Source organism: Prionailurus viverrinus, chromosome D2 (genome assembly GCF_022837055.1).
Source record: "Prionailurus viverrinus isolate Anna chromosome D2, UM_Priviv_1.0, whole genome shotgun sequence".
NCBI lineage: Eukaryota > Metazoa > Chordata > Mammalia > Carnivora > Felidae > Prionailurus > Prionailurus viverrinus.
Genome location: NC_062571.1, coordinates 47,195,860 through 47,220,975, shown reverse-complemented (window position 1 = coordinate 47,220,975; position 25,116 = coordinate 47,195,860). Strand labels below are relative to the sequence as shown.

At 45.3% G+C, this 25,116-nt stretch overlaps 1 protein-coding gene across 10 annotated transcripts in view; it reads right to left on the bottom strand.

Moving 5' to 3' along the window:
• Window positions 1-25,116, bottom strand: part of WDFY4 (WDFY family member 4) — a 291,014-nt gene that overhangs the window by 171,088 nt on the left and 94,810 nt on the right. For 9 of the 10 annotated variants that reach the window (XR_007145178.1, XR_007145179.1, XR_007145177.1 and 6 more), the window contains 10 exons: window positions 24,721-24,942; window positions 23,863-24,041; window positions 17,612-17,843; window positions 16,128-16,273; window positions 14,979-15,090; window positions 14,087-14,277; window positions 9,493-9,645; window positions 3,314-3,387; window positions 1,347-1,508; window positions 654-745 (listed from right to left, as the gene is read on the bottom strand). Coding sequence is in view for 7 of the 10 variants with exons in the window: in XM_047824339.1 (XP_047680295.1) it covers window positions 654-745; window positions 1,347-1,508; window positions 3,314-3,387; window positions 9,493-9,645; window positions 14,087-14,277; window positions 14,979-15,090; window positions 16,128-16,273; window positions 17,612-17,843; window positions 23,863-24,041; window positions 24,721-24,942 (1,563 nt within the window). In the remaining 3 variants the exon portion in view is untranslated. Of the gene's footprint in view, window positions 1-653; window positions 746-1,346; window positions 1,509-3,313; window positions 3,388-9,492; window positions 9,646-14,086; window positions 14,278-14,978; window positions 15,091-16,127; window positions 16,274-17,611; window positions 17,844-23,108; window positions 23,400-23,862; window positions 24,042-24,720; window positions 24,943-25,116 lie in introns of those variants that run through there. The other variant, XM_047824344.1, reaches the window with a different exon arrangement.

Genomic DNA, 25,116 nt, shown 5'->3' with positions numbered 1-25,116 from the left:
CACCTGCCCTGGCAGAGGGAACATGACATAGCTTCTGTTCTGCACCTGGTTGGGAGGAGAGAGACCCCAAAAAACAAATCACTAACCTGTGCATTAGAGTAAGCGCAAGGACTTTAGAAGCCCAGAGGAGGTGACTTAACCTGGCTTGGTATGACCAGGAATGGTTAACTCAGTGGGCAAAGCAGGGGGTGGGGTGGGACAGGGGAGGCATTTCTGCCAAGGGAACAACACATACAAAGCATGGCTGGAGGGCACCATCACATATTAGGATGTGCAGGTGCTCAGAGTGCTGAAGTTGGGGCTCATCAGAGAAGCAGAGGTAGGAAGGACTCAACCAAGAAGGTAAGCAGGAACTGGGTCATGAAGGATCCCACCTGTTGGCCTATAGGGAACTGAGTGTTATCCTGGAGGTCTTAGAAGCCATTCCAGGTTGTGACGGAAGAATAAACAATTTGATATGACTGTAACCCTACTCATAACACTATGACCTCACAAGCCACTACTTGGGAACAATTGCTCAGTTGTGAGTACCTTCCCTTTTCTTTGCCTCAGCCCTTCCCTCTACAAAATGGGCCCATGACAGGTGGCTCTCAGGGGTGCCCTGGGGGCCATCCTGCTGCTTTCAGACTGATGTCTGAGAAAGGTCTCCTCACCAGACACTGAGGAGTCCAGGCCTCCATCCACGCAGATCTGCCTCTCATTCACCGAAGAAGGCTTGAGGGTGTAGACAACAAACAGCCCAATTCTTAATGCAGAGAGAGAGGGATATGTTCAGTGGTGGGCTCCACCCACGTCTGCTCAACACATATGAAGGTTTTCTACACAGATCCACCCAAATCGGCTTCAAGGGAGGGTTTGAGACAGATCACATTATTCTGTGATCAATGCAGTGTTTCCAGAGACTTCTAAAATCTATCATCAGAGCAGTTAACTCTGGCTCTGCCAGATAAACATAACAGAGAGTGCTGAGGATGGAAAAGGCTACGTACCATGTCAACTGGGACTGTCCTTTGGGAAGTCTGCAAAAAGCAGACACGTTGGGTCAATGGCTGATGAGGAGGACTGTGCTCACAGGAACTTGAATTCTTGGCATAGTAAGTACGTCTGGGCACCAGGGAGCTGTGAGCACATAGCCCTGAGGGGAGTCTTGCAGAACCACCCCTTTTCTCAACTCTCAGCCCTGAACAGAACCTCTGGAAGGTTCCAAGGGAATGGAACCTGCCACTGCACTGAAGGGTAATGTTGCTGGGTCGAGTGTGGTCAGGAGAGAACGAACTGAGGCCTATATACCCTTGTGAAATAGTCCCAAGGCTCTGCCCTTCCCCCTGGGAAGCGTGGCACAGTACCTGAGCAAGTCCTGGATGCTGAAGTGGCCCCTCAGCTGACAGCCTAGGATGGCAATGATGGTGGGGATCTTGGAGAAGGTGAGGCCCGGCTCATTGAAGAGGAAGACGAGCTTGGGTATAAGCTGTGCCTGGTGAGCAACTTCAGCATTCCGGGGTCCTTCCCTGGTGAGCCCAGGAGAAAGGCAGTAAAAGCTTTTACTGGAATGAACCAAATTTGCTGTGTTTCTGCTAAAAAGGTTTCCCAGGCTGGGCTTGCTCCATGGCCCTCTGACTCCAATGCTCTCTTGGCAACTCATCAAAATGCTGTCAGACACCCATTGAATATGTGTCTGCCGAAAGTTGCTCAGGGATGAGCCTCCCATGCCCTTCCACCCCCCCGGAAACTGCCTTCAAAGATAACCCCCAGTTATTGACTTTTAAATTCCAAGCCTCAGGGAAAACTAATGCTGGTCTCAGAAAACTCAGAACAAAGACAGCAGACTCGCGTGCGACCGCGGAGCACTCTCCAACAGCCAGGAGCGAGGGGCCCTTGGCGAGTCTGTCTGGGGTGTGCGCTCTTCCTGCCCGCCCCAAACCACAAAGTGGATGAACACGCCACTAGGAGTCAAAGGGGAAAAAGACAGAATTCAAGCATCCGCATCCCCCTTCTTAGGATAATCACAAATTCAATTTCCCGTAAGTTCTACTCAACCAAAGAAAACAGCTCCCAGGATAAATGTCCGTCTTTAAGAAAACAACAAGTACAGAAAGAAAGTGGGAAAAGGAAAGAAAAAAAAAAAAAGGTGAAGGAGGGCGAATCTGGGTGGGTGGTTCCTTCTTGAACTGTCTTTTCAGTACTAACAGGACAAATTCTGCCAACCTCCACATCCCTGATACTGAGGCAGAACCAGCCCAGTTCTGTGTGTGGTTTGTATTCACAGCTCTCATTGTGTTTTGTGCTCTTTCTTATCATGGCGCTAAGCAGCCTGTTTTTCTGTATTCCTTCTCCACAGGACTGTCTTGTTCCTCTTGAACTTCCAGCCCTGAGGAGCTGCCCAGCAGCCATCTTGCCATCTGCCCACATGAAGCCAGCATGGAGGAAAGCATGAACAAGACAGGTGACAGGTCTCAGATGAAGTAGTGTGAGTGCCACCCGGCCACATGTGAAGATCTGCCCCGTTCCAATGTACGAGCCAATAAATTCCCCCTTTCTCAACCTTCCTTTTGCCCTCCCTCCTCCCTCCCTTCCTTCCTTAAGTTGGTTTGAGTTGTATTTCTGCTGCTTGCAACCAAAAGAGCCCTGAATGATTTAAAAAGTGACTTGGAGAAGTCATTTAGAGGGAGAGTGGGTTGGGAGGCAAACAGGACACAGAGAAGTGTTTTCCTTTGTTGGCCACATATACTGAGCCCCTGAGAGGGTGCAAGGCCCAAATCCACCAGGGAGACAGACTTGCCCCACATAAGTGAGCCACTGGGAAGGGCATTGCTACGACTGAATGTTCGTGTCCCCCCCAAAATTCATGTGTTAAAACCTAACTATAGGATTTGGAGGTACAGTCTCTGGAGGTAAACACATCCCCTAGTGATGGGATTAGCACCTTTATAAAAGAGATGCCAGAGAGCTCCCTCGCCCCTCCCAGCAGGCGACACTATAGTAAGGAGACTGCTGTTAACCAGGAAGGGGGACCCTCCCCAGACACTGAATCTGCCAGTGATGTTGATGTTAGACTTGATGTTAGATGTTAGGCTTCCAGCCTCGAGAACTGTGAGAAATAAGTTTCTGTTGTTTATTCAGCACCCTGTCTATCATATTTTGTCACGGCAGCCCAAATAGACCCAGACAGACATGCTGTCACCTGGGAGTCCAGTGGTCTGGAAATGGGAGAAGGCCATGGTTGCTGAGCCACTGGCTGTCCTGTCCCCTCAGTCCCCCTTCTTGGCATGAAGCCATTAGTCCTAGCCCCCCGCACCGCCAAAGCCCAGCCTACCTTGGTGATCGAAGGATTTCCACAAAATGGGAAAAGAGGGAGAGCTCCAGGTTGTCTGCAGAATTCATCCAGAGCTGGGGACAACAAACACACAGTGAAACCAAGACGTGTGTGAAGAAGGGATTCCAGGCAGTGTAAGCAGGTACAGAGCTGCTTAGGCAAGCTCCTTAGGCTTGAAATTCACTAACACAATTTAGCTGCTCAAGAATCTGACCCACTCTCCCGACACCTAGAACTTAGAGGGTGCCTGCCCCGGGGAGAAGCTCAGACGCCATTCCTCTCCTCCCCATCTTTGCTGCTGCCCAGTGCTTCCGTGTGAGTCTAGATTTGAGCCAAGGACACTCGCCCTCACCTCCGTCTGGCCCTCAGCCCTGCTGCCCGTGTAGCCATACCCCAAACGCAGTTCATCCTCGCTGGAGCCTACAAGGCAAATACCAGTCTTCCCAAGTTAGAGATGAGAAAATAGAGCCTGACACAGACCAGTTGAGTGACAGGCCCCACTCACCACTGGCAAGTGGTAGGACTGGAGTTAGAAGCTGAATCTTGGCTGTCTGGGTTTATGCTCCCGCAACCACGCACCCAACTTGTGCATGCATCAGTTTCTTCACTTCTTTCCTCCGTAAATCCTGCAGCACCGCCCACACCTTCCCTTATACAGCTGCTCTGCGAGCTGTGCACAGAGGGGAGATGCACTGTGATTCTGAGAGTGAACTTTATCACTCAGGTCGTTATCATTCACAGTAAATGAGATACAGCGGCTAACCATCCTTCTGGGGCACAGTTGATGGCACGCCTTCATGTCTCATGCCTATTTCCTTTCAGAGAGCTTGACTATTTCTTACTTCTAAATACTGACATTTCCTAAGGCCCAGAATTAAAAAGGTTCCGACACGGGATTGCAAGAGTGCAATCGTAGAGCAGCAAAGAAAGCTCACGCTTCTAAATGAGGCCATGTTCTAGAGGCAAGAAGTGCCCTGTAAGTCCTAAAACGATATCATTATCTGCATTTAGTAGCTAAGAAGAGTGAAGACTCAGAGAGACTAAGTAACTTGCCTGGCGCCCCACGGTTTCTAATTGGCAGAGGCTGGCTTCAAAGCCTGGTCTGTCTGACCATGGAGCCCATTCTCTTGTCTCTCCCCTGTGCTCCCCCCAGGCATCTCCTGCAGACAGTGACCCCTAGGGTCAATAATCGACCTCACTTGAATCAAGCAGGTGGCCATGGCTCCATCCTCTTAAGAGTGAAAGCAAAAGAGCCTCAGAGGACCCAAGTTTATGAGGGGGCCCATGGAGGTAGAGACCACCCCTCTCCAGTCCCCAGGGCCCAGGACCACACATGCCACATAATGGGCACTTAATAAGGACCCATTAAATTTTTTAAAAGAGTGAATGCAAAGTAAATCAAGATAAAATAAGCGGCTTGCTCTTAAGCCAGAAACACTAACAGACTTCCAGCCCCTGTTTCACAGTCACTACCCGGAACACACAGAGGAGGGCAGCTGCCATTTTGGAGAGCTGGTGTGGGCTGATGTGGCCCTGGTAGGGGTGGCGGTAGGCAGGCATGGCACCCCAACGTGCAAGTCTGGAGGAGTCCAAGAGCCTAAACACGTGGCATAGTCACTCGTGAAGGCAGTCACTGAACAAATGCTATGCCAGCGTCAGTGCCGGGAGCCGGGAGAACTGAGAAAGTCAAAGACTGAACCTAACAATCTTGTGTGTTCCTGAGCCCTTACCTTTCCCACAGAAGCATATCCCTGTTTCTGTTCCAGAGCAATGACAGTAAGAAGCTGCCATTGGAGGCTGCCTAGCTCTTTAGAAATTACATAATACCAACTACCTGAGTTTTGGGAAACATGGATAATTGAACCTTTTGGTTGTTATCCTGTGTCACATAACCCCTGTACTAAGGACAGCACTGAGATGTCTGCATTAGATTTCTTTGAACATCAGATGGAGACCATGTCAAATTCTGCCCTCTCCCCAACCCCTGGGACCATCTCACTCTCAGAATGAGCTGGCCTGTCCCTTTTTCAAGGAACCCAAAACCTCAACCTCCTGTCCCTCCACTGCTTCTCGACTTCCTGTCTCGCTCCTCCCTCTCAACTAGCTGCCTCAATCATTATGCATGGATCCCACACTTTCTCTTGTAACCCACTCTCTTGTCTCTAAACCTTCCCTCTCCTTTAAGCGCTTGTCCCATCAATAGCGACACTCTCACTGGTATTTTTAACCATCCTTTTCCACTGCTTCCTCCTCCTCAGCCTACAACCAGACTCAAGTCCCTTAAGTCTTGAAACTTCCTTCTACGCTCTTCTCCTTTTCTTCTATCTTGACTTCTACGGTGCTCTCCCCACCTCGCTTCTGACCCTACAATTTACCTTTCACCAGGCCTGTCAGTGACCCCCAGGTGACCTCCAAGTGACTTCCAAATTTTACACAATCTTACAAATTACAAAATCTACGACTTACACATCCTCACTCTTTACTTGATGTAGGCAGACATTTGTGAAAGACCTCTTCTTTTTGAAATTCCCTCCTAATCTTAAAATGTTACTTCGTTTCTTATTTATTTATTTATTTATTTATTTATTTATTTATTTATTTATTTTAGCTTCTAGTTGTTATGGGTTGCTTGTGTTCTTAACTCCAGCTTTAAAAGCACCAGCTTATCTAAGAGTTTACTCAGGGAGGGGTGGGATGGATGGACCTCATGGTCATTCCAGGAGCAGACAGTGTGGGGGTGGTGGGTTCCTCCATTGGAAATTTCTGGGCGGGGCTGCTGACTGAGATGCTTTGGAGCCAAGCTGCCGGAGCACAGCCACGGCACTCTAGAAGGTACAGATGTGCAGCCAAGGCATGCTGTCTTGTTTATCAGTATAGTGAGGTCATTTGTGGATATCTCCTTTCCTTTTGTGCACAGGGAGCCTATATTCCATGTCTGGCTGGCTACCTCTACAACCCTTTCATCCATCTTCAGAAGCAGATCCAGGGCCCAATTCAATTAGCTAATATTTTATTTAGGATTTTTTTAGCTATATTTATGAATAAGATTGGCCTGGACTTTTCCATTTCCCATACTGTCTTTTTTCGGTTCTGCATTCAAGATTAGCTCATAAAATAAGCTGGGAGTGCTCCCTTTCCAGTTTCTTGGAAGAGTTTATAAGGTTGGAATGGCCTGTTTGCTGACAGGTAGAACTTCCCTATAGAAACCCTGAGCCTGGACTTGCCTTGTGGATGTTGTTGGCTTGTAAGATTTTAAACGCGTGATTCTATTATTTGATGGTTATGGGACCATTTGAGTTTTTACCTCTTTTTGAGTGAATTTTGAAAACAAATTTTCTTTGAAGATTGTTCAAATGAGCTAAGTGTTCACATTTATTGGCACAAAGTTGCTAATCCTATTTTTGCTACCTTTCTAATTGCACATTCCTCCGTGGTTATTCTTCCTTTCCTTCCTAATATTACTTCGTTGTGCCTCTCATTTCCCCCCCCTCCCCCACCTTGGCCAATCCCAACAAGTTTGTCTGTGTTATGAGAACCAGTTATTGGCCTTGCTGACATTTCTATGTTTGTTTCTTTCCTACTTAATTAATGTTCTCATCTCTTTTTTCCTTCCTTCTTCCTCTGAATTTTGTTTTTGTTTGTTTGTTTGTTTGTTTTGTTTAGGGTTTTTGTGTTTTTCTTTTTGTTTGGTCATCCTATCTTCTTGATCTAAAGGTTCTGTTCATTACTTTCAAGTGTTCTTTTTTCCAATATATACATTGACGTTTATAATTTTTTCTCCAAATCCAGCTTTCACCAGCCCCCCACAATGCACAGTACTTTTTTATACTGTGTTATACACAGTATTCCTTCCATTCAGCTCTATACCACTTCTACTATGAATGAGGAGCCTCATTAATCCTCCTCCTTATCCCACTGCCTTTGCCAAAATTTAGGTTTCAAAATTTTTCACCTGGATTTCTGTAGCAATCTCATGACCCACTCTCCCTGCCTGGGGCTCCTGCCACCAGAGTAATAGGCTTAAAATAAAACTCTGTCGTGTGGTATTTTAGTTAACCTCCTTGGATATCAGCAATTTAGCAAAACATATCAATAGTCTGAAAATTGCTTATAAAGCCTAACAATTCAACTTTGATCATTTACTCAAAGGAAATAGTTTTTAAACCAAGGGAACTGTGTGCACAAAAGTGCCATCTATAGTGACATTTATTCATATATGAATAACATAGCAGAATAATCTAAGACTTTGACAATAGGGGGATAGTGAAGAAACCAGGAATTTGCCATAAGACAGATACTATTCTGATTCAGAACAATACTTGCAAAAGTACAAAATAAATGTTTTTAAATGTGAAGTTCACATCTTTAACAGGCATTATTGGTGAGGGTCATTGAAGGAGTAATGATGGAGAGTTGAAAAGTGTTGCTAAAGCATAGGGCTTGCTGGGAGCCTATGAGACTACGAAAGGGGCATGACGTGAGGGAGCGGACCTCGAGTTCTTGACTGGATGGGTCTCACAAATATTCTTTTGGACTTTCAGTGACTGGGTGTGCAGCAATGCAGCACAGGTCGTAGGGGACTTCCTAGCACTAGTGTGCCTCTAATTTTATTCCCTGGCTCCTCGTATGTTCCTCATCTTCCTTTCTCAAGACCTATTTCCTCCCCATTTGCCTGTCCGTGGCCCAGGGCTTATGTCTTTGCCACTGTCTGGTTCTTAGAGTCCCAGACATTGGGAGGTGAGCTATAGGTGGTGTTGTCCCTGTCTCTCCGTCTTGTAATGAGCTGTAATATTTGCTCTTAACACAGGATCATTTGGAACAGGAGTTCTGAGGAGGAGAGTGAGGACTGTGCTAGACTTGAATGATGGTGTCTCCTCCGAGGCTGTAGGCTCCAGAGCGTCCTAATATTGTAAAATGTGAAGAGCAGACACGCGGGACATCAGTGTCTTTCCCTTTTCACTAAAAGTGTTTTAACCAAAACAAAAAAAGGGGGGGGGGGGAGAGTCCATAATAAATGCTTTTAATGTCCATATTATGTGAGGAAAGGCGGGACTTAAAATAATATCTACACTATGATCGTGACTATGATATGAAAATACATGTGTATTGTGCATAGGAAGTACAAAAAAGCAATGCCTTAAAAGTTGGCAAAGGCCATCTGGGTCTCAGAAACGGGAGCTTCCTCCCCTGCCCTACTTCTCTGTAATTTTAAGTATTCTACAATAAGCATATCATTTTTTGAGCTTAAAAATATCCATTTTTAAAATACTTCCACAGACTCCAGCACGGATTGGCTAAAGCGCATGTCCTACAGCCTAGCATCTCCAGCCTGTCTTGTCTCCTCCTCCAGCCTCACCTCTCCTTGCAACAAATAGCCCTCCAGGGACCCTCCAAGCCACTTGCTTTCAAATCCCCGTGGTTGTTTCTCATCCCTCCTGTGTGCAAATAGTGCCCACTCCACCTGGAACATTCCCCACTGAATGCACTCTGCCAGACTCAGCCCCAGAGTCCCTGAACGGGAAATCTGAATTGGCTGTGGTCTCACCCCACTCCCCAAATGCCCTGTGCCTGTCTCTCCGTGGCACCTAGCACAGTGTAGTGTCAACTTGGTTATGTCCTGGGCCCAAGAGGCTGGATCCTGGTTATCACCACGTCTCCAGGACATGGCTAATGCCTGACCCCAGTGGGCACTTAGTAAATAGTCTTGTGAATGGAGCAATCCACCCAAAGTTCTGTGCAGTCCTCCTCTGTTAGCCTCAGGCCTACCCTCAGGGTCTCTCAGTCAGCCCTTGCAAGGAACATTTGTCAACAGCAAAGCACCATTCAACGGAACTAGGGGTATATATTTTTTAAACCTACGGTTTTAAGGCCCTTACCCAGATACTATCTGGTTTGACCCCCGCACCAGCCTGTGAGGGAGAGATGACGGTCTCCATTTCACACACTAGAAGACTAGAACTCAGAGAAATCAAGGGACTTGCCCAAGGCCGCACAGCCCATGGGTGGTAGGATTTAATTATAAAAAGGGCCTCTGGGCTCCAAAGTCGTTAAGGTTTTCCTTCTCACGACCCTCCTGACTATTGAGGAAGCTGAGCTGCTGAGTTTAGAGGAAGCACCAGACTTTCTTTCCCATCACACACACCCACTCCTTCAGGGCTAATGACCAGTCTCCAGTTTACCTCAAAATTGCAGAGGATGTGTTGAAAGACACCAACATTGGTGACAAGAGAGGAGCCGAAGCCCAGTTCTGCAGTGCCGGCAATGGAGAGGATGAGCTGAAAACTTCGCTGGTTTAGGAGAGAGGTCTTTTTCCTCAGGAGGAAAGCCATTATCTGAACAAGTGAAAACACAAAGCGGTTTCCTCGTGAGTGCATCACTAGAACTCTTTCTCCGTCCCTGCTTGTTCCTACCAGCACGTGTGGTCAACCCAGGCCGAAAGCCCTCTGCTCTCTGGTGCCACCTCCCTCGTCCCCACGATCCCAGAAGAAAAACACACACCAAATTTGTGGCGGCTTCCCCACCGGTGTCCACTTTCCTGTACTCGTGTGACTTGACCTCTCACTAGGGACCCCCTGCTTCTTCCCGAAAATCTCCTCCCGTGTTCGCAGAATGCTACTCTCTCTTGGTTTCCTCCTACATTTCTGAGTGTTCTTTTCATTTTCCTTTACTGGATCGTGCATTCGTAGCCATCCCACAAACGTTGGCGTGTCACCAGGAAGCCACGCCTCCCCATGAGCTCAGCTGCACCATCTCTTCAGGCTGCAGCCACCCGATGGACCTTTCTACTTACTGTGCCAGGCCCAGGGAATCAGCCACATGCCAACTTCCGTACGAGGACAGAGGTGATGGGGTCCCTGTGGCCCATACCTACCTCAGAGACTAATGAGATAGATCTTAACTAGACTCGTGTCTCTGTTGACCTCAATCACACAAAAGTCAGGCTGCCTAGCCATCTCTTGGCATCTGGGTTCTCATCCATCTCATCCATAGCTCAGTTTCTAAGCCTGGATCTGACACTGCCCAGCCCTGTCCTGCCAGACATTGTCTCTAAAGGAAGTCTTGCTTGCTGTTCTAAACTGCACATTTGTGTCCTCCCCAAATTCATGTGTTGAAACACTTTCCCACAGTGAAATGTGATCTGGAGGTGGGTCCTACGGGAGGTAATTAGGATTAGAGGGGGTCATGAAGGTGGAGCCTTATGGTGGGATTAGTGCCCTTGTAAGAGTCACAAGAGAGCTTGCCTCCTCTCTCTGATCTTTCCCATGTGAGGATCAATGAGAAGTTGGCTATCTGCAATCCAGAGGAGGGCCCTCACCCAACCGGACCATGCTGGAACCCTGATCTTGGATTTCCCCAGCCTCCAGAACTGTGAGAAATAACTTTCTGTTGTTTATAAGCCACCCAGTCTGTGATATTCTGTTATAGTAGCCCAGCTGCTAAAGGCAGCTGTGATCAGTGAATACTCAATATCTTTCCAGATTGCTCCAGCCACTTCTTGGATATATCTGAAATCTGACCACTCCCCACTCCCCCACCAAGACATAATTAGGATGGCTGAAGATTGAGAAAAATCACACATGCATGCTGACTGGTTTCGCTTGCAGTCACAGTGTCAAATGCCAAAGTAGCCCTCATTTAGCCTGGTGGCCAACTCTGTTTTTCTAGTAAGCTGGTGTTCTTCATGCCAAAGATGAGAATTTCAACTCTTCTCCTCTTTTCCCAACCCTGTCTGTTGAGAAGACAGAACCCATCAGACATGAACGCTCTCATCTGCCCACACCAGATCTACAGGGACCTGTGTTGCATCTTTCTGGTCATAAGCAGGGTCTCCATCCGCAGAGCTTCTGGAACCCACCCCTCACCTCCTCAAGAACATGGCTCCGTGGGATAGTTCTTCTCTCCTAGCTTCATCCATCTCTTTCTTTTTCTCTTCTGTCACTTCCTCCCCCTGACAAAAATGCTGTAGTATTTCTCATCTTAAAAAGAACCCTCTCTTGACTCCTAATCCTTCTAGTTTGGACTCCATTTCTCTACTCCTCTTTGTAGGTGAACTTCCAGAAGGCATTAATAGGCACACTCTGGCCCCATGTCCTCACTTCACCCTCTGTCTTCAACCCTCTTCAAATGGCTACTGCTTCTACCTATCCAATCGTCTTGGAAAGGTCACCAGTGACTTCCAGGTGCCAAATCCAACAGACACATCTCTGTCCTCATTTGCTTTGTTATTTATCAGCATTTAGTATTGTTTGATCCCACCTGCCTTCTTGAAATACTGCCTTCTTTCAGATTCTTCAACAAAACTTTCTTCAGTTTCTCTCCCCTCTGCTTCTCAATCTCCTTTGTTGGGTTTTGATCATATTTTCAGCCTGTACGTGGCTAGATCCTTATTGCTTCCTCCTCAGCTCTCCTCTCTTCTCTTCCTACTCCTTCTCTTTGGCCATTTCTTGAATGCCTTTGTCTGAAATATCATCATGATGGTATGGATGACTCTCACATTTATACCTGCAGCCCAGCTTGCCCCTCTAAGCTCCAGAGTTATCTGTCCCGTGTGTCATTTGACCTTTGATGTCACACAGACATTTCAGATTTAGCATGTCCCAAATATCTTCTTTCCTTCCTGTCTGCAGCACTCTGGACACACAGAACTGCTTTCCAGTGCTATCTGCCCACCCTTCCCACAAAGATCCCAAGTCTTTCCAGGCCAGAAATGTAGTCTCATAGCATGCTGGACTCTCTCTCAGTCCCCTGTTCAAATCTCACCCTTCTGGCCCATCTTCCTTTGTGGTTTCAAAGGTCATTCTAAAGCATGAATCCTTCCATTTCCCTGTTCCAAGCCTTCTTATGATTGCTCATCCCTTCCAAGATAAAATCCACGCGCCTCTTGGAGTAGCAGAGTTCTGGTCATTGTCTGTCTCTCCATCCAGGTTATTGTGCACAGACCCATCATTGTCCTTCCTCCCCTCCACATGGAGGACACTGAACAGGATCCCTTAAGTGTTTTTTTTTTTAATTTTTTTTTAATGTTTATTTATTTCTGAGACAGAGAGAGACAGAGCATGAGTCAGGGAGGGGCAGAGAGAGAGGTAGACACAGAATCCGAAGCAGGCTCCAGGCTCCAAGCTGTCAGCACAGAGCCCAACGTGGGGCTCGAACCCACAAACCGTGAGATCATGACTTGAGCTGAAGTCGGTCGCTCAACCGACTAAGCCACCCAGGAGCCTCAGGATCCCTTAAGTATTCTTAATGTTAGTCTGGAACACTGTCCTTCTTTACCATGCTATGAAAATCCATCTTCTAAAACTTGCCTGGATGCCACCTCATTTGAGAAGAGGATGATACACAAGTTTGGATAGAAATAACATATAGAGGGGTTCATGCTCTCGTGCTCTTAGGTCCAATCAGAAAACCAGCAAATGAATAAAGTAAAAGTCTAAAAGTAATTAAATTTACTCTTAAGCAGGCCATTTAATTGAAGACCCTTGTTTGCATTCACTGAGTCATTCATAAAACCTTGTTGAGTAACTGCTGTGTACCACGTGCTCTTAGGGTGGACAAGCAGACCCGTCCTACTCTCATGGGACGTCTCCCTAGGGGCCTAGGGGGACAAAACAGACCACAAACATGACAAGTATATAGAGATCCTACCAACTGGCCATGCAGGTTATGAAGAAACAGAAAGCAAGAAAAGGTGTCTGGAAAGAGATGGGATAGGATGGAGGGAGATTCTCTTTATAAAGAGTAGTCAGAGAAGGCAAATGATAATAATAACAGTAATCTTGTTGCTTTACTCAAACCTGTCATTTCCCACCTGCCCTACCGCTGTCCAGCCCTTCTTTCTGATATGCCCCGAAGACATAAATATTTGCAATATTTCTTTTGTAAAACATGAGAAGCGTTTTAAATTTCCCTCTTCTGTCTTCATTTGTAAAGGTACAATAAATCTGTGAATCTGGTGGGTTTGTTACTCAGATAAAGTCTTTGGGAATTTTTGTCTCACAATAATATGCTTTTTTTGTCCACCTTCTTAGACAGTGCTACAGAGTGAATGTTTTTGTTCCCCCCCCCCAAAAAAGAAAACTTTCACGTGTTGAAACCTAATCCCCAATATGATGGATTAGGAGAGGTGGAGCCCGTGAGAGGTGATTTAGTCATGAGGATGGAACCTTTGTGAATGGGACTGGTGCCCTTATAAAAGAGACTGCAGACCCGGGCGTCTGGGTGGCTCAGTCAGTTGAGCATCCAGCTTCAGCTTAGGTCGTGATCTCAAGGTTTGTGTGTCAAGCCCCACGTCGAGCTTGCTGCTGTCAGTCCGGAGCCTGCTTGAATTAAATCACCTCGTCCTTCACTACAATCTCATGATATAGGAGGTATGATAGTCTATATCATACAAGTAAGGAAACTGAGGCAGAGAGAGTAAGTAAGTAACTCATCCAAGGTTAAATAGCAAGTTTGAGTAAGACGTAAGATTCAAACCCAGCACCTGGTTCCTCCACCTGGGCTCCTAGCCATTGTGTTAGGTGCAAAGTGGGTGGACCACAAGTGATTCTTGAATTCAGTGAAAGGTACAGGTATACAGACGAACATCCCTATTCTGATCAGAGCCCTTCTCTGCCTGGCCATTGTTTGGCCTTCTGCTGTGGCGACACTAGTCTCAAGACCCTTCCCTCCTGGCTTCCCTTCTCTAGAAGTTGCCGTGGAGGAAAGGTCCACTAAGGCCAGTGAAGCTCTTCCCTGCTCCCTGGGAATGACAGCCCACATGGGAGGTTGGATTACCTGGTACCCAGAGATGTGCTGCATCAGACGGTCACACATGACATTGCTGGTCAGGACAGAGTGCAGGACTTTCACGGCCGCATACATGGTGTGGTCGTCCGTCGCTAAGGAAATGAGGCCCAGGAGGATGGCAGGCCCACCAATGAAGTCCAGACTGCTGGCTGCTGGGATGGAGTGGAACACCCTTACACCTGTGTGGGACGAAGGGGCATTCCATCAATAGATCGCAGCTTCGAGGTTATGGCAAGTCCCCTGGAAGCCTGCAAGGGCAAGAGCTGCCAGTGTCCCTTCACAGCAGAAGGGCTCGTGCACACGGGACAGGCTGGGAGGAAGGATGGGACGTTTGTCAGCCTTAGCTCACTGAGAGATCCTGCACTAAGTTCTTCCTGGGTCACCAGAAGGCTGAAACAGCCCACGGGATTTCAGATCACTGCCTCTGTCTCATTCCAGCGTGCTGGATGAGTCACATGCCCTCTGAGCCTCAATCCACTGGTTGCTCTGACAACCTGTGGCTTTTGTCTGCTCTCTAGATCCTGCGAGATTGGACCTTCACTAACACCCTGCTTTGCTCTTGGCAACTAGTAGTAACTGACTGTTGTTTTTACCCAAACAACCACAACCATTACTTCTGTCAAAAGACCCCACTGTGCCCACTAGATAGGTTCCGTTGTGCATAGATGTCAGCCTGGTTAGTAGCTGAGTTCATTAACACCTGCCAGATACAGCAAGGTGAACTGGCTTCTATGTGATGTGGAAGGCCAGCTCTCTGACAGGGCTGACTCTCCAACTCTCACCCTCCCTGGATGGCCACTCAGACTTCTAGGCTGCACAAGCAATGACAGCCACACACCCATCTTCCCAAATAGTAGTAAAAGCTCAAGGCCTGACCTACCTAATTGGCCCACAGCCACAGCTCCAACGGTTCGAAGAGAACCTGACAGGTGCCCAGCACAATTTCTTAGCAAGAACACAGGCATGGCATTGTCACGGGATGAAATGTTCATCTAGAGAAATTGGCAACAATTAGTCCCAAGAAACTTTCCTGAAATGGAAGAGGTTTTGTTCATGAGGTCCTGGAGGCGAGGTGCCTGAGACCTGGTCCAGAGTTGGCACTCAGTAAGTGAAGGTCGGTGAATAAATAATAAATGAACCAACGTCAGGGAGACTGAAGCCGAACTTCAGGTTCCCGTGTCCTGCCTCCCAGTTGTGCCTTAATCATGTGGGAGTAGCTTTGGCTATGCTGTTGTGCCAACGATGTCCCATATGTCACAGTAAAGAGCTCATGAGGGCAAGGTGGGCCCAGGGACATGTGGAGGTGGAACAGTGCCACGAAGGCCGGGCTGCCTCCTTCCCAGTCCACATTGTCCAGTCTCTGCCCGCCCTGGCTTCACTAGTCTCAGAGGGCCAGGCGGATGGGAATCTGGGGTACCGTGTGGGGAAGGCACAGCTGTGTGCTCAACAGACCTAATCCCTGATCTCTCCTTTCAGTAAAGGGAGATGGCCTTCTTTCTGTGAGGGTGGAGAGGATGTCAACAAATCAGCTCAAATTTCTCAGCATTAAGCGAAAGAGCGCTCTGTGCAGGCATTAGGAAATAGTTCATCTAATGGCATCTTCATCTACAAACATGTCGGCTTGCTGTTTTCCAAGTTTGCTGTTTAAAATACACATGGCAACTCACAGAACATTTTGCAGTGTTGGGGGTTGGGGGGCGTGGTCAGTTGCATCCAGAAAAGGGAAGCTCAATCGTGTTTTCAGTGTCACAAAGGTTTTTCAAATTCCACTTGTTCCTGCTCTACAGTGAAGAATAAAGACTGCCTACTTTCTTCTCTGAGCAATTATAAACGAAAGGTTTAGTCTCGGGGGATGCTAATGGGTGGAGAGGCATACGATATTTTAACAAACGAAATGGGAAGCGTGCCTGTGCGTATCTGTCTACACATGCGCCAACACAAATCAGTGTTCACTTAAGCGCTGAAAACTAAAGCAAACCAGGAGATCAGGATTCCAAAAGGGGGCAACAGGTGAAGGCAGAAGTCGTACCTCCTTGGCAATCAGGCGGCTGTCCACCTCATTGTAAGTGTTTCTGATGTCCGTAACACTGGTGATAGAGGAGCTGGCTATGTGAAGGCCAAAGGAAACCCTTTCCTCTGCAACCAGGGGCGTCGCTTCTGTATCAAGGTCCTCTCCTAAAACAACACATCTTTGATCATCTCTACTCTCACTTTACAGAAAAGAAAGTACAACCTCAGAAAAATAAATATCTACGGCTATATGGTGAAGTCATCATTGAGGGACTATTTTATGTTGTTACGTTGTATGTTTGCATGTTGTATGTTTATATCACATGTTGGTCCCTACCTGTGCTTCTCTGACACTTATAGAAAACTGTGGACAAATCTCATAAGATTAACCCTACTATAAAATAGAGGCATTCAAGGTGTGAAATCACCTTGAGCTTGAGACATCTACCAAGGATATGCTATAACCTCACTCCCCAAAACCAAAATGCTTAGTGATAAGAAAGCTGACTTACAAAAAAAAAATGGGGACGCCAAAGTGGCTCAGTCGGTTAAGTGTCCAGCTCTTGGTTTTTGGCTCAGGTCATGATCTCACGGTTCATGGGATGGAGCCCTGCATCAGGCTCTACAGAGCCCGCTTGGGAATCTCTCTTTTCCTTTTCCCTTTCCCCCACTTGCTCTCTCTTTCTCTCTCTCTCTCTCTCTCAAAATAAATAAATAAATATTTAAAAAGAAAAGAAAAAGAAATCTGCTGGGCTGAAAGCCCTAAAATTTTTGATGAGCTACATGCCGTGGCGAACATTCCACTTGGAATGAGCACCTTGGTCCCTGGGTCAAGGAGAACCACACATGGTCCTAGAGCTGCACGGTCTGAATAACCAGTCAGCAAAATTTTGGCTCTAGACTTGACCTCATCGCATGGCTCTGGCCAGTACCATTTGCCATAGGAAATGGAAGCTTGAAGAAGACATGGGTCCTGGAGACAGAAACACTCAACAGTGTTCAATCGCCCTTCACAATGCACAAGGCTTCTGTACATAAATTCATTCATCATTCTTCCCAGATGGGAGCTGACCCCCTTGACTTAACAGAGCACAGAGAGCAGTACTCCCTGCTTGAACAGCCAGCAATCAATAATGAAAATGTGGATGCGTTTGTCTGCCTGTTTAATAATTGAAGACAACAGTATGCTTTAGTTAAAAAGCTTCTTCATTAAAAGGAATGCAACTTATTTATCTCATTCTCTCCTCTCTTTCTTTGCTGATGGTATTGCCTACCTATTCTCCTCCATTATGTGCTTCAGAGTTGAAATCCAAAGGATATTGTCATTTCCTTTTCTGTGACATTTTCTGTTGGGTTGTAAATTTATAATGATTCAATTACAGAGGTCTTCCCTAATGACTGACCTACACTGAGTTTATTTTTTATAAATATGCTATAAATAACTGGATGTCCATTTAATAAAATAATATCAGCAAGATCATTATAAATCAAAACACTCCATACCTTGGGCATGCACAGCTTGGAAGTTACCACAGTATCTTGGGCCAAGTTTGTTAATAACTTCCAGAGTGTCCACTGAGATGGCTTCTTCAAAGAGGTATGTAGGGCCAAGACGCCATATTAATGATGACTTTTGTTTCCAAACTCGAGGGGTAGAGATATATCCATAAACATCCACAAATGAAGATGGATCCATTGAAAGGAAAGGCCCTGGCAAGGCCTGGATGTACAACATCTGTTAAAATTAAAAGGGAGAAAGGGAGAGATTTAACCTCAGAATTAATCAAATAAACACCTATGGAGATAAAATGATATACCTTCTTCTCTCAAAGTAAAAGCTTATTATATCTACAAGCATTAAAAATCTCACTCTCAAAGCTGAGACACAGTGCAGGAAAACAGCTTACAAAATGCTGGTGGGAGTAAAAAACTGACACTGTGCTTTTGGAGACAAATTTGATAAGGAATATTAAGAGACACTAACATGTTTATCTTTTTTGTTCTAGTCATTCCACTAAGAACCCAAATGTCCAGTATTGGCACATTCATTAAGTTTTATGTACTAAAATAATTATAGACATATCCAATTGGAAAGGAAGAAATAAAATTATCTCTATTTGCAGATGACATGTCCATGTGGAAAATTCCAAAGAATCTACAAAAAAAAAATGCCTAGAACTAGTAAGTGAGTTCAGCAAGGTCACAGGATAGATGATAAACACACAAAAGTCAATCACATTCTACAGGCCAACAATGAACATGAAGAGACTAAAATTAAAAACACTATCATTTACAACTGTGCAAAAGAAAATGAAATATATTTTTTTTAAGTTTTTTTTTTTAACATTTATTTATTTTTGAGACAGAGAGAGACAGAGCATGAACAGGGGAGGGGCAGAGAGAGAGGGAGACACAGAATCTGAAACAGGCTCCAGACTCTGAGCTGTCAGCACAGAGCCCGACGCGGGGCTCGAACTCACGGACCGTGAGATCATGACCTGAGCCGAAGTCGGACGCCCAACCGACCAAGCCACCCAGGCGCCCCAAGAAAATGAAATATTTAAGAAAACATGTATGGATTCTACATACTAAAAATTCAAAAAGGATGATGAAAGAAATCAAAGAAGACCTATGTAAATGGAGAGACATACCATGTTTCTGGATAGCAAAACTCAACACAGGGAAGATATCATTTCTCCCCAAAATGATCTATAGATATAATTCAGTTCCCATCAAAATGGCAGAAGGTTTTTTGTGGACACAGACAAGTTAATTCTAAAATTTGTATCTGAAGACACAAGCCCTAGAATAGCTTAAACAAATAGCTTAATTCTTCTTTTTCAAAAATTAACAATGTTTTTGATCATCTTTTTTGAAAGAGAAAAATTAAGTGGGAGACACCACTCTAACCAATATTATTACACAGGCTAGCTTATTACATAGCTATAATAATTAAGATAGTGTGGTATCGGTAGAGTTCTAGTCACATAGATCAGTAGAACAGAATATAGAATCTGGAAACACACCCAGACAAATGTGCCCAACTGATTTTTGATGAAGTTTCAAAAGCAATTTAATGGAAGAAGGATAGCCTCTTCAACCAATGTTGCTGGAATAACAGGGCATCCAAAGGCAAAGAAGTGAACTTCAACCTAACCTTTGCAGTCATAAGAGGAAAATTTGATGAATCCTTCATCAAAATAAAAACTTTTGTTCTGCAAACTCCTATGGGAAAGAAGATGGAAGACAAGCTAGAGACTAGGAGAAATTCTTTGCAAATCATACATCGAAGGACTAGTATCTAGAATATATCAAAAACCTCTAAAACCCCAGAGGAAAAAAACAATCCAATTAGAAAATGGACACAGAACATGGGCAGACATCACTTAAGAGGTTACATAAATGGCAAATAAGTGCTTGAGAAGATTTTTAATCTCATTAGCCATGAAAGGAGTGCAAATTAAAAACACAACATCACTATGCACCTATCAGAGCGGCTAATCTGAAAACCAGTGACCACTGCAAATACAGAGAAACCAGATTGTTAATCCATTGCTGGTGGGAAATGTAAAATGGTACTGTCACTCTGGGAAAATCATTTGGCCATTTCTTATAAAAAGTAAACACACAATTACCTATGACCCAGCAACTGAACTCTTAGGCATTTATCTCAGAGAAATATGGACTTAAGTTCACACAAGAACCTGTATACAAATCTTCATAGCAAAACAAACAAACAAACAAACAAAGATAAAAAACAAAAAAAGGAAAAAATGTTCATAGCATCATTATTTGTAATATCCCCAAACTGGAAACGGCCCGGATGTCCTTCAATCAGTGAATGGTTATATAGCCAGGTCATGAAAAACTACTCAGCAATAAAAAGGAATTAATTATTGGTGCACAGCGACAATCTGGATGAATTTCCAGAGAATTATGTGGATTGAAAAATCCAACCTTGAAAGATCATACACTGTACAGTTTCATAAAAATAATATCCTTGAAATGACAACATTTTAGATTATTGTTTTCCAAGGTCAGGGACAGGGATAGGGGAGAGAGGTGTGGGTGAATGGGAGTGGCTATAATTTTTATAAATGGGCAACACAAGGGAACATTGTGGTGATGTAAACATTCTGAATCTTGGCACGAGTCATGGATGCAAAAACCTACACATGTGATAAAACTGTGTGGAACACATGCGCATATATACAAGTATAAATAAAACTGGGAAATTTGAATAAAGTAGCAGATTGTATCAATAGCAAAATTGGGTTATGAAATTGTACTAGAGTTTTGTAAATGCCACCATTAGGGGAAAACTAGTTAAAAGTGCACAGGATTTCTTGCTATTATGTCTTACAACAACATTTTAGTCTACAATTATCTCAATAAAAATTTCAATAAAAGAAAATAGTTAACAGAGTATCACAAATTTTAAAATGATAATTTCTCACTTTTTAATTTTTTTTCGTCTTTTAGTATTTATTTTCGAGAGAGAAAGAGACAGAACGCGAGTTCGAAGGGGCAGAGAGAGAGGGAGACAAAGATCTAAAGCAGCCTCCAGGCTTTGAGCTGTCAGCACAGAGCCCGACTGACACGGGGCTCAAACTCACAAACAGTGAGATCATGACCTGAGTCAAAGTTAGCTGCTTAACCGGCCAAGCCCCCAGGAACTCCTAAAATGATCATTTCAAAGCTTATGTTGGTAGACTTAACTAATAGTTAAAACTAGCTAAGTAATATACAAAATTTTCCACACAATAAAGTTGCAACTACTTTTTTAAAGGGAAAAAACTGAAAGAAATTACAAACTATGGTAAGATAGAAGGAATGCAGGCAATATTTTATCTTTGCTCTATTTTTTAGTTATTTCAAAATGTGTTTATATTATTTTTTATAATGACTATAAAGTCACCACATCTATGCATATGTATGTAAATACATATTTTTCAAAGGAAAGGTCACACAATTTCAGAAATATTCTTTTACTCCCTATCAATTAAATGAGATTTTCAAACAAAAACAAACCAGGTTTTCAGCCACCAGCCTTGCCAAAAGTGAAGTCCACTGTGCTGTCCTCTCTTCCCTCCTTTCAGATAGGAACTTCTGTCTGTCCCACCTGAAGCTCTGCCCCCCTCCTGCAATCCAGCTTGCATTTTTGCCAAATTCATAGCGCATTTACTCACAGCACCATTCGGATTGATTTATAAACATAAGATGTCTTAAATTGCTCCCACGTCATTTTGCTCGTTCAGGCTATTGAAATACTCCCCACATTTCCAAATTTAACCTAGCTGAACTTAGAAATTAATAGAAAATCTCTAACATTAGAGAACAATCCTTAAGCTGGGTCATCCCCAAACTAAGCTCTCCCATCTTATTCTTATCCAGCATATGTCTGCATCTAAACACAGGCCTTCATGTGTACCCCAGTTAAATTTCATTTGCTGATCCTGAACCAACTTGTTGAGATCATCTTGGAAAGTCAACTCTGTCTGACTCAACCCTTGGTCATTCTCCACGTATTTTTGGCATATCCCCATGACATCACACTACTGCCAACCTCCCTCCTGACTGGCTTCGGTTTAGCTGGTCCCTTGAGGCCAGATGTTCATCCATGTACCAGGTCACTCAACTACACTATCAATCCAGTCCGTGTTCCTCCTTGTGGCCTTAAATGCAATGCAATTCATCAAGTATTTATTGCAGGCTTACCATGTGCCTGCCCCTGTGCTAGGTGCGAGCAAACACCAATAGGACTTGCCTTTAGCCTCAAAGTACATGAACTATTTCACAGAATACCAACCTATTCTGTAAAACAAGGCAGAGTACCAACATGTTTTGCAAAAAAAAAAAAAAAAAAAAAAAAAAAAAAAAAAAAAAGGTTGGGGCGGGGGGAAGCCTCCTCTATAATCATGCCTAAACAGATAATAACAAAGACACTGTGCAACCACAAAAGTAACCACCCTTCCCATCCTGGCTAACATGAGTTAGCTTTCTCTCCAAGAACAACTCTAACCTGCTCCATTATTCCTACTTCCTGGATACAAGTTCTGAACATGCACGGACATCAAACTCCCTCTTTCTGATGGTACCCGGTTGAGAACAGACCAACCTCCACTTCTTTGAACCCTCCCCAAAATCACCTTAAATAAGCGCATATCATATATGCTCCTTCCAAGTCCCTGTTACCCCAGGGAGTAGAGTGTCTTGCTACATCAAGCTTAATAAATCTAACTTCTGTTTTGTACTATATGCACACTCCCGAAGGTACTGATTGGTGGTCATGGACAATTCCTGGCATCTAAAATAGTTCCTAACATAGAATACGTGCTCAAAAAGATTTAATAAGGGAAAGAATGAAGGAAAGAAGGAAAGGAAGGAGGGAGGGAGGCAGGGAGGGAGGGATGGAGGGAGGGAGGAAGGAAGGGGCGGAAGGAAGGAAGGAAAGAAAGAAAGGCCGGTATTGTCAACGATTGGAGAAAAGAGTTAGCTTCTTGTTTTAAAAAACCTACTTTTGTTAAGTTCCTGCTGAATCCTTCTGGTTACCACTGCCTTTATTTGATAAAACAATTGTACCTGATGACAGCATCGAATTCATCTTTAGGTGTTGTATTGAATTTAGGTTGTTCTACCTTAATGATTCTCAACATGGGGTGATTTGGGGGCATTTGGAAATGTCTGGAGACAATTTTGGCGGCCACAACTGGGGAGAGAGGGATGCGATGGCATCTAGGGAGGCCACAGATGCTGGTAAGTATCATACTATACATAGAATGGGTCCCTACAACAAAGAATTATCGAGCCTCAAATGCCAAACTATCGAAATGAGAAACCTATTCATCTAAGGTCATCCATTCTGGCTAAATGTTAGAATCATCTGAGAGGCTCTGAAAACATCACCAAATTAACCCCGCACCCAGAGATTCTGTTATGATTCATCTTAGGAGCAACCTGCACAACAGAACTTTAAAAATACTTTCCAGGTGATTCAAGAATGCAGCCTAGGTTGAGATGCTCTCTCTGGAACCTGGGTGCCACTCTGGCTGCATTTGCCTTTTGTTGTCTTCTGGGCGCTTCTCTCTCTGACTTCTTTGGGGATCTCCGACAGTGGGTCCTGGAGCACTCCTGCCATGTCCCTCCTCTCCCAGCTTCCTCTGCCTTATGCCTCAGGACTTCAGGTGACTCTAAATGGCAGTGACGAGATACTTCCTCCAGCTATGTGTTCACATTCCATTGCCTTCTTTGTGCAGGGAATCATCTCTTCCTCATCATCCTTGCTGTAAATCTGGCAAGAGGTATTGGTGTCTTTCAAGCTCTAGCGCCTGGCTCCCAAGTATGGTGGAAGGACAGTTGTGTTAGATTCACCACCAAGCTTCTTGGAAAAGTAGAACCTGAGACCCCCACGCAGACTTTCCTAGGGTATCCATAACTTAAACTGTGAAAAGCCTCATTCACTCTGGGAATTTATATTCTCTTATGACTATTCTGATGTCCACGTTTCACCTTCTGATCTGGTTGTGCAGCTTTCATTCCATTTTCTGAAGGATTTTTGTTCTATTGTTTCTTTGGGTTTTTCTTATGCATGAGCTCAGCCAAGTGTACTGGACGCCAAAGGTGAGTTTCATTAGATACTGACCCCGCCCCCTCCCCTCGCCAAATGAAAAGGACCAACTGACCTGAGGCCGCTCCAGAGTGGTGCAGCCAGGAAAGCATTGTGGGGCAAGTGGAGCTCGGGGCAACTAGCTCACCTTGGCTGAGCCAACGATCTGTCCATCCAGATAGGTGGAAACGGTACAATTCCTTTTCATTTCCTTGGTGACAACCACAGCCAGGTGGTGCCACTGACCACAAGCCAGCAGCTGGCCACACCTGACCCGAAGCTGGCGTCCAGCAGAAGGCTCAGGATCATCCTCGGGTTCCATGATGTCTGCAAGAGACCACAAACACCACACCCGCATGCGGCGCCATGCTGCAGCAACCCAGAACAGGGCCTCGTGCGGAGGCCTCGACCCCCTCATAAAATAATGACGACAGCAGCCACCGTTGCTTGAGGTCTTGCCTTGTGCCAGACATGGGTTTAAGAACTGTTAGAAATTTCACTTCGGGTTTTTTGGGGTTATTGTTTTGTTTTGTTTTTCACAACAACCCTTGGAGGCAGGTGCTATCACGACTCTCATTCACCAGCCTGAGGCACAGACGGGTTAGGTAAGTTGCCCAGGGTCATGGAGCAAGTAGTATTCAAGTCCAGGAGTCAGATTTTGCGGTCTACTCCGCACTAGACCGCCTCTGTAGCCATGCACACTTGCCCTACAGTCCTAAGAAGGAGGGGGGAGTAAGCAGTTGTGCTCTGTGCCCATGATGCCAAGGCACCCCTGGGGTGTCTCCCTATGAAACAGTGACACTATTGGGGAACACAAGAAGAACAGGCCATTTCTGGCCATCACAGAGGGATGAGCTTAGACAGCCAGGCTGAGCTCTAAATGGCAGAGCCTGGATCAGCCACCAGCCACCAAAGGAGGGTTGGGCTCCTGGGCTCTTGTGCCAAAAGCTGCTGAATTAGCCCCATTCTCCCCAAGTGTAGGTGAAAACAGCTCCCAACGCCTTACCCAGGGACTGAAATTCTTTCTCTTCTGTAGACACAACTAAGGAGAGGTCGTCCGGGCACAGGCTGACAGAGAAGCAGATGAAGGGTTGCTCAGTCCTGGCCAGGTGACGCACCAAGGTTAGGAAGCGCAGAGGGTGGCCCTCAGTGACTGTGCTGTGCCTGCTGATCAGGAACCAGCAGGAGAAGGTCAGGCCACCAAGTGGAGGGAACGATCTGGCAGCACCTGGAGACAGAACAAGCATGCCCTTAGAACTTCTCTGCCTTGGAATCTTGTCTAGACTCACCGTGGCTCTGAATCGGCCCAGAGGTGGCCCTACTGTGTCCAGCTCTGTGCCTCACCTGACTCATGCCCACTTTATGTCGACCCCATGCCGCAGAAGCTTGTCCTCTTTTTAAT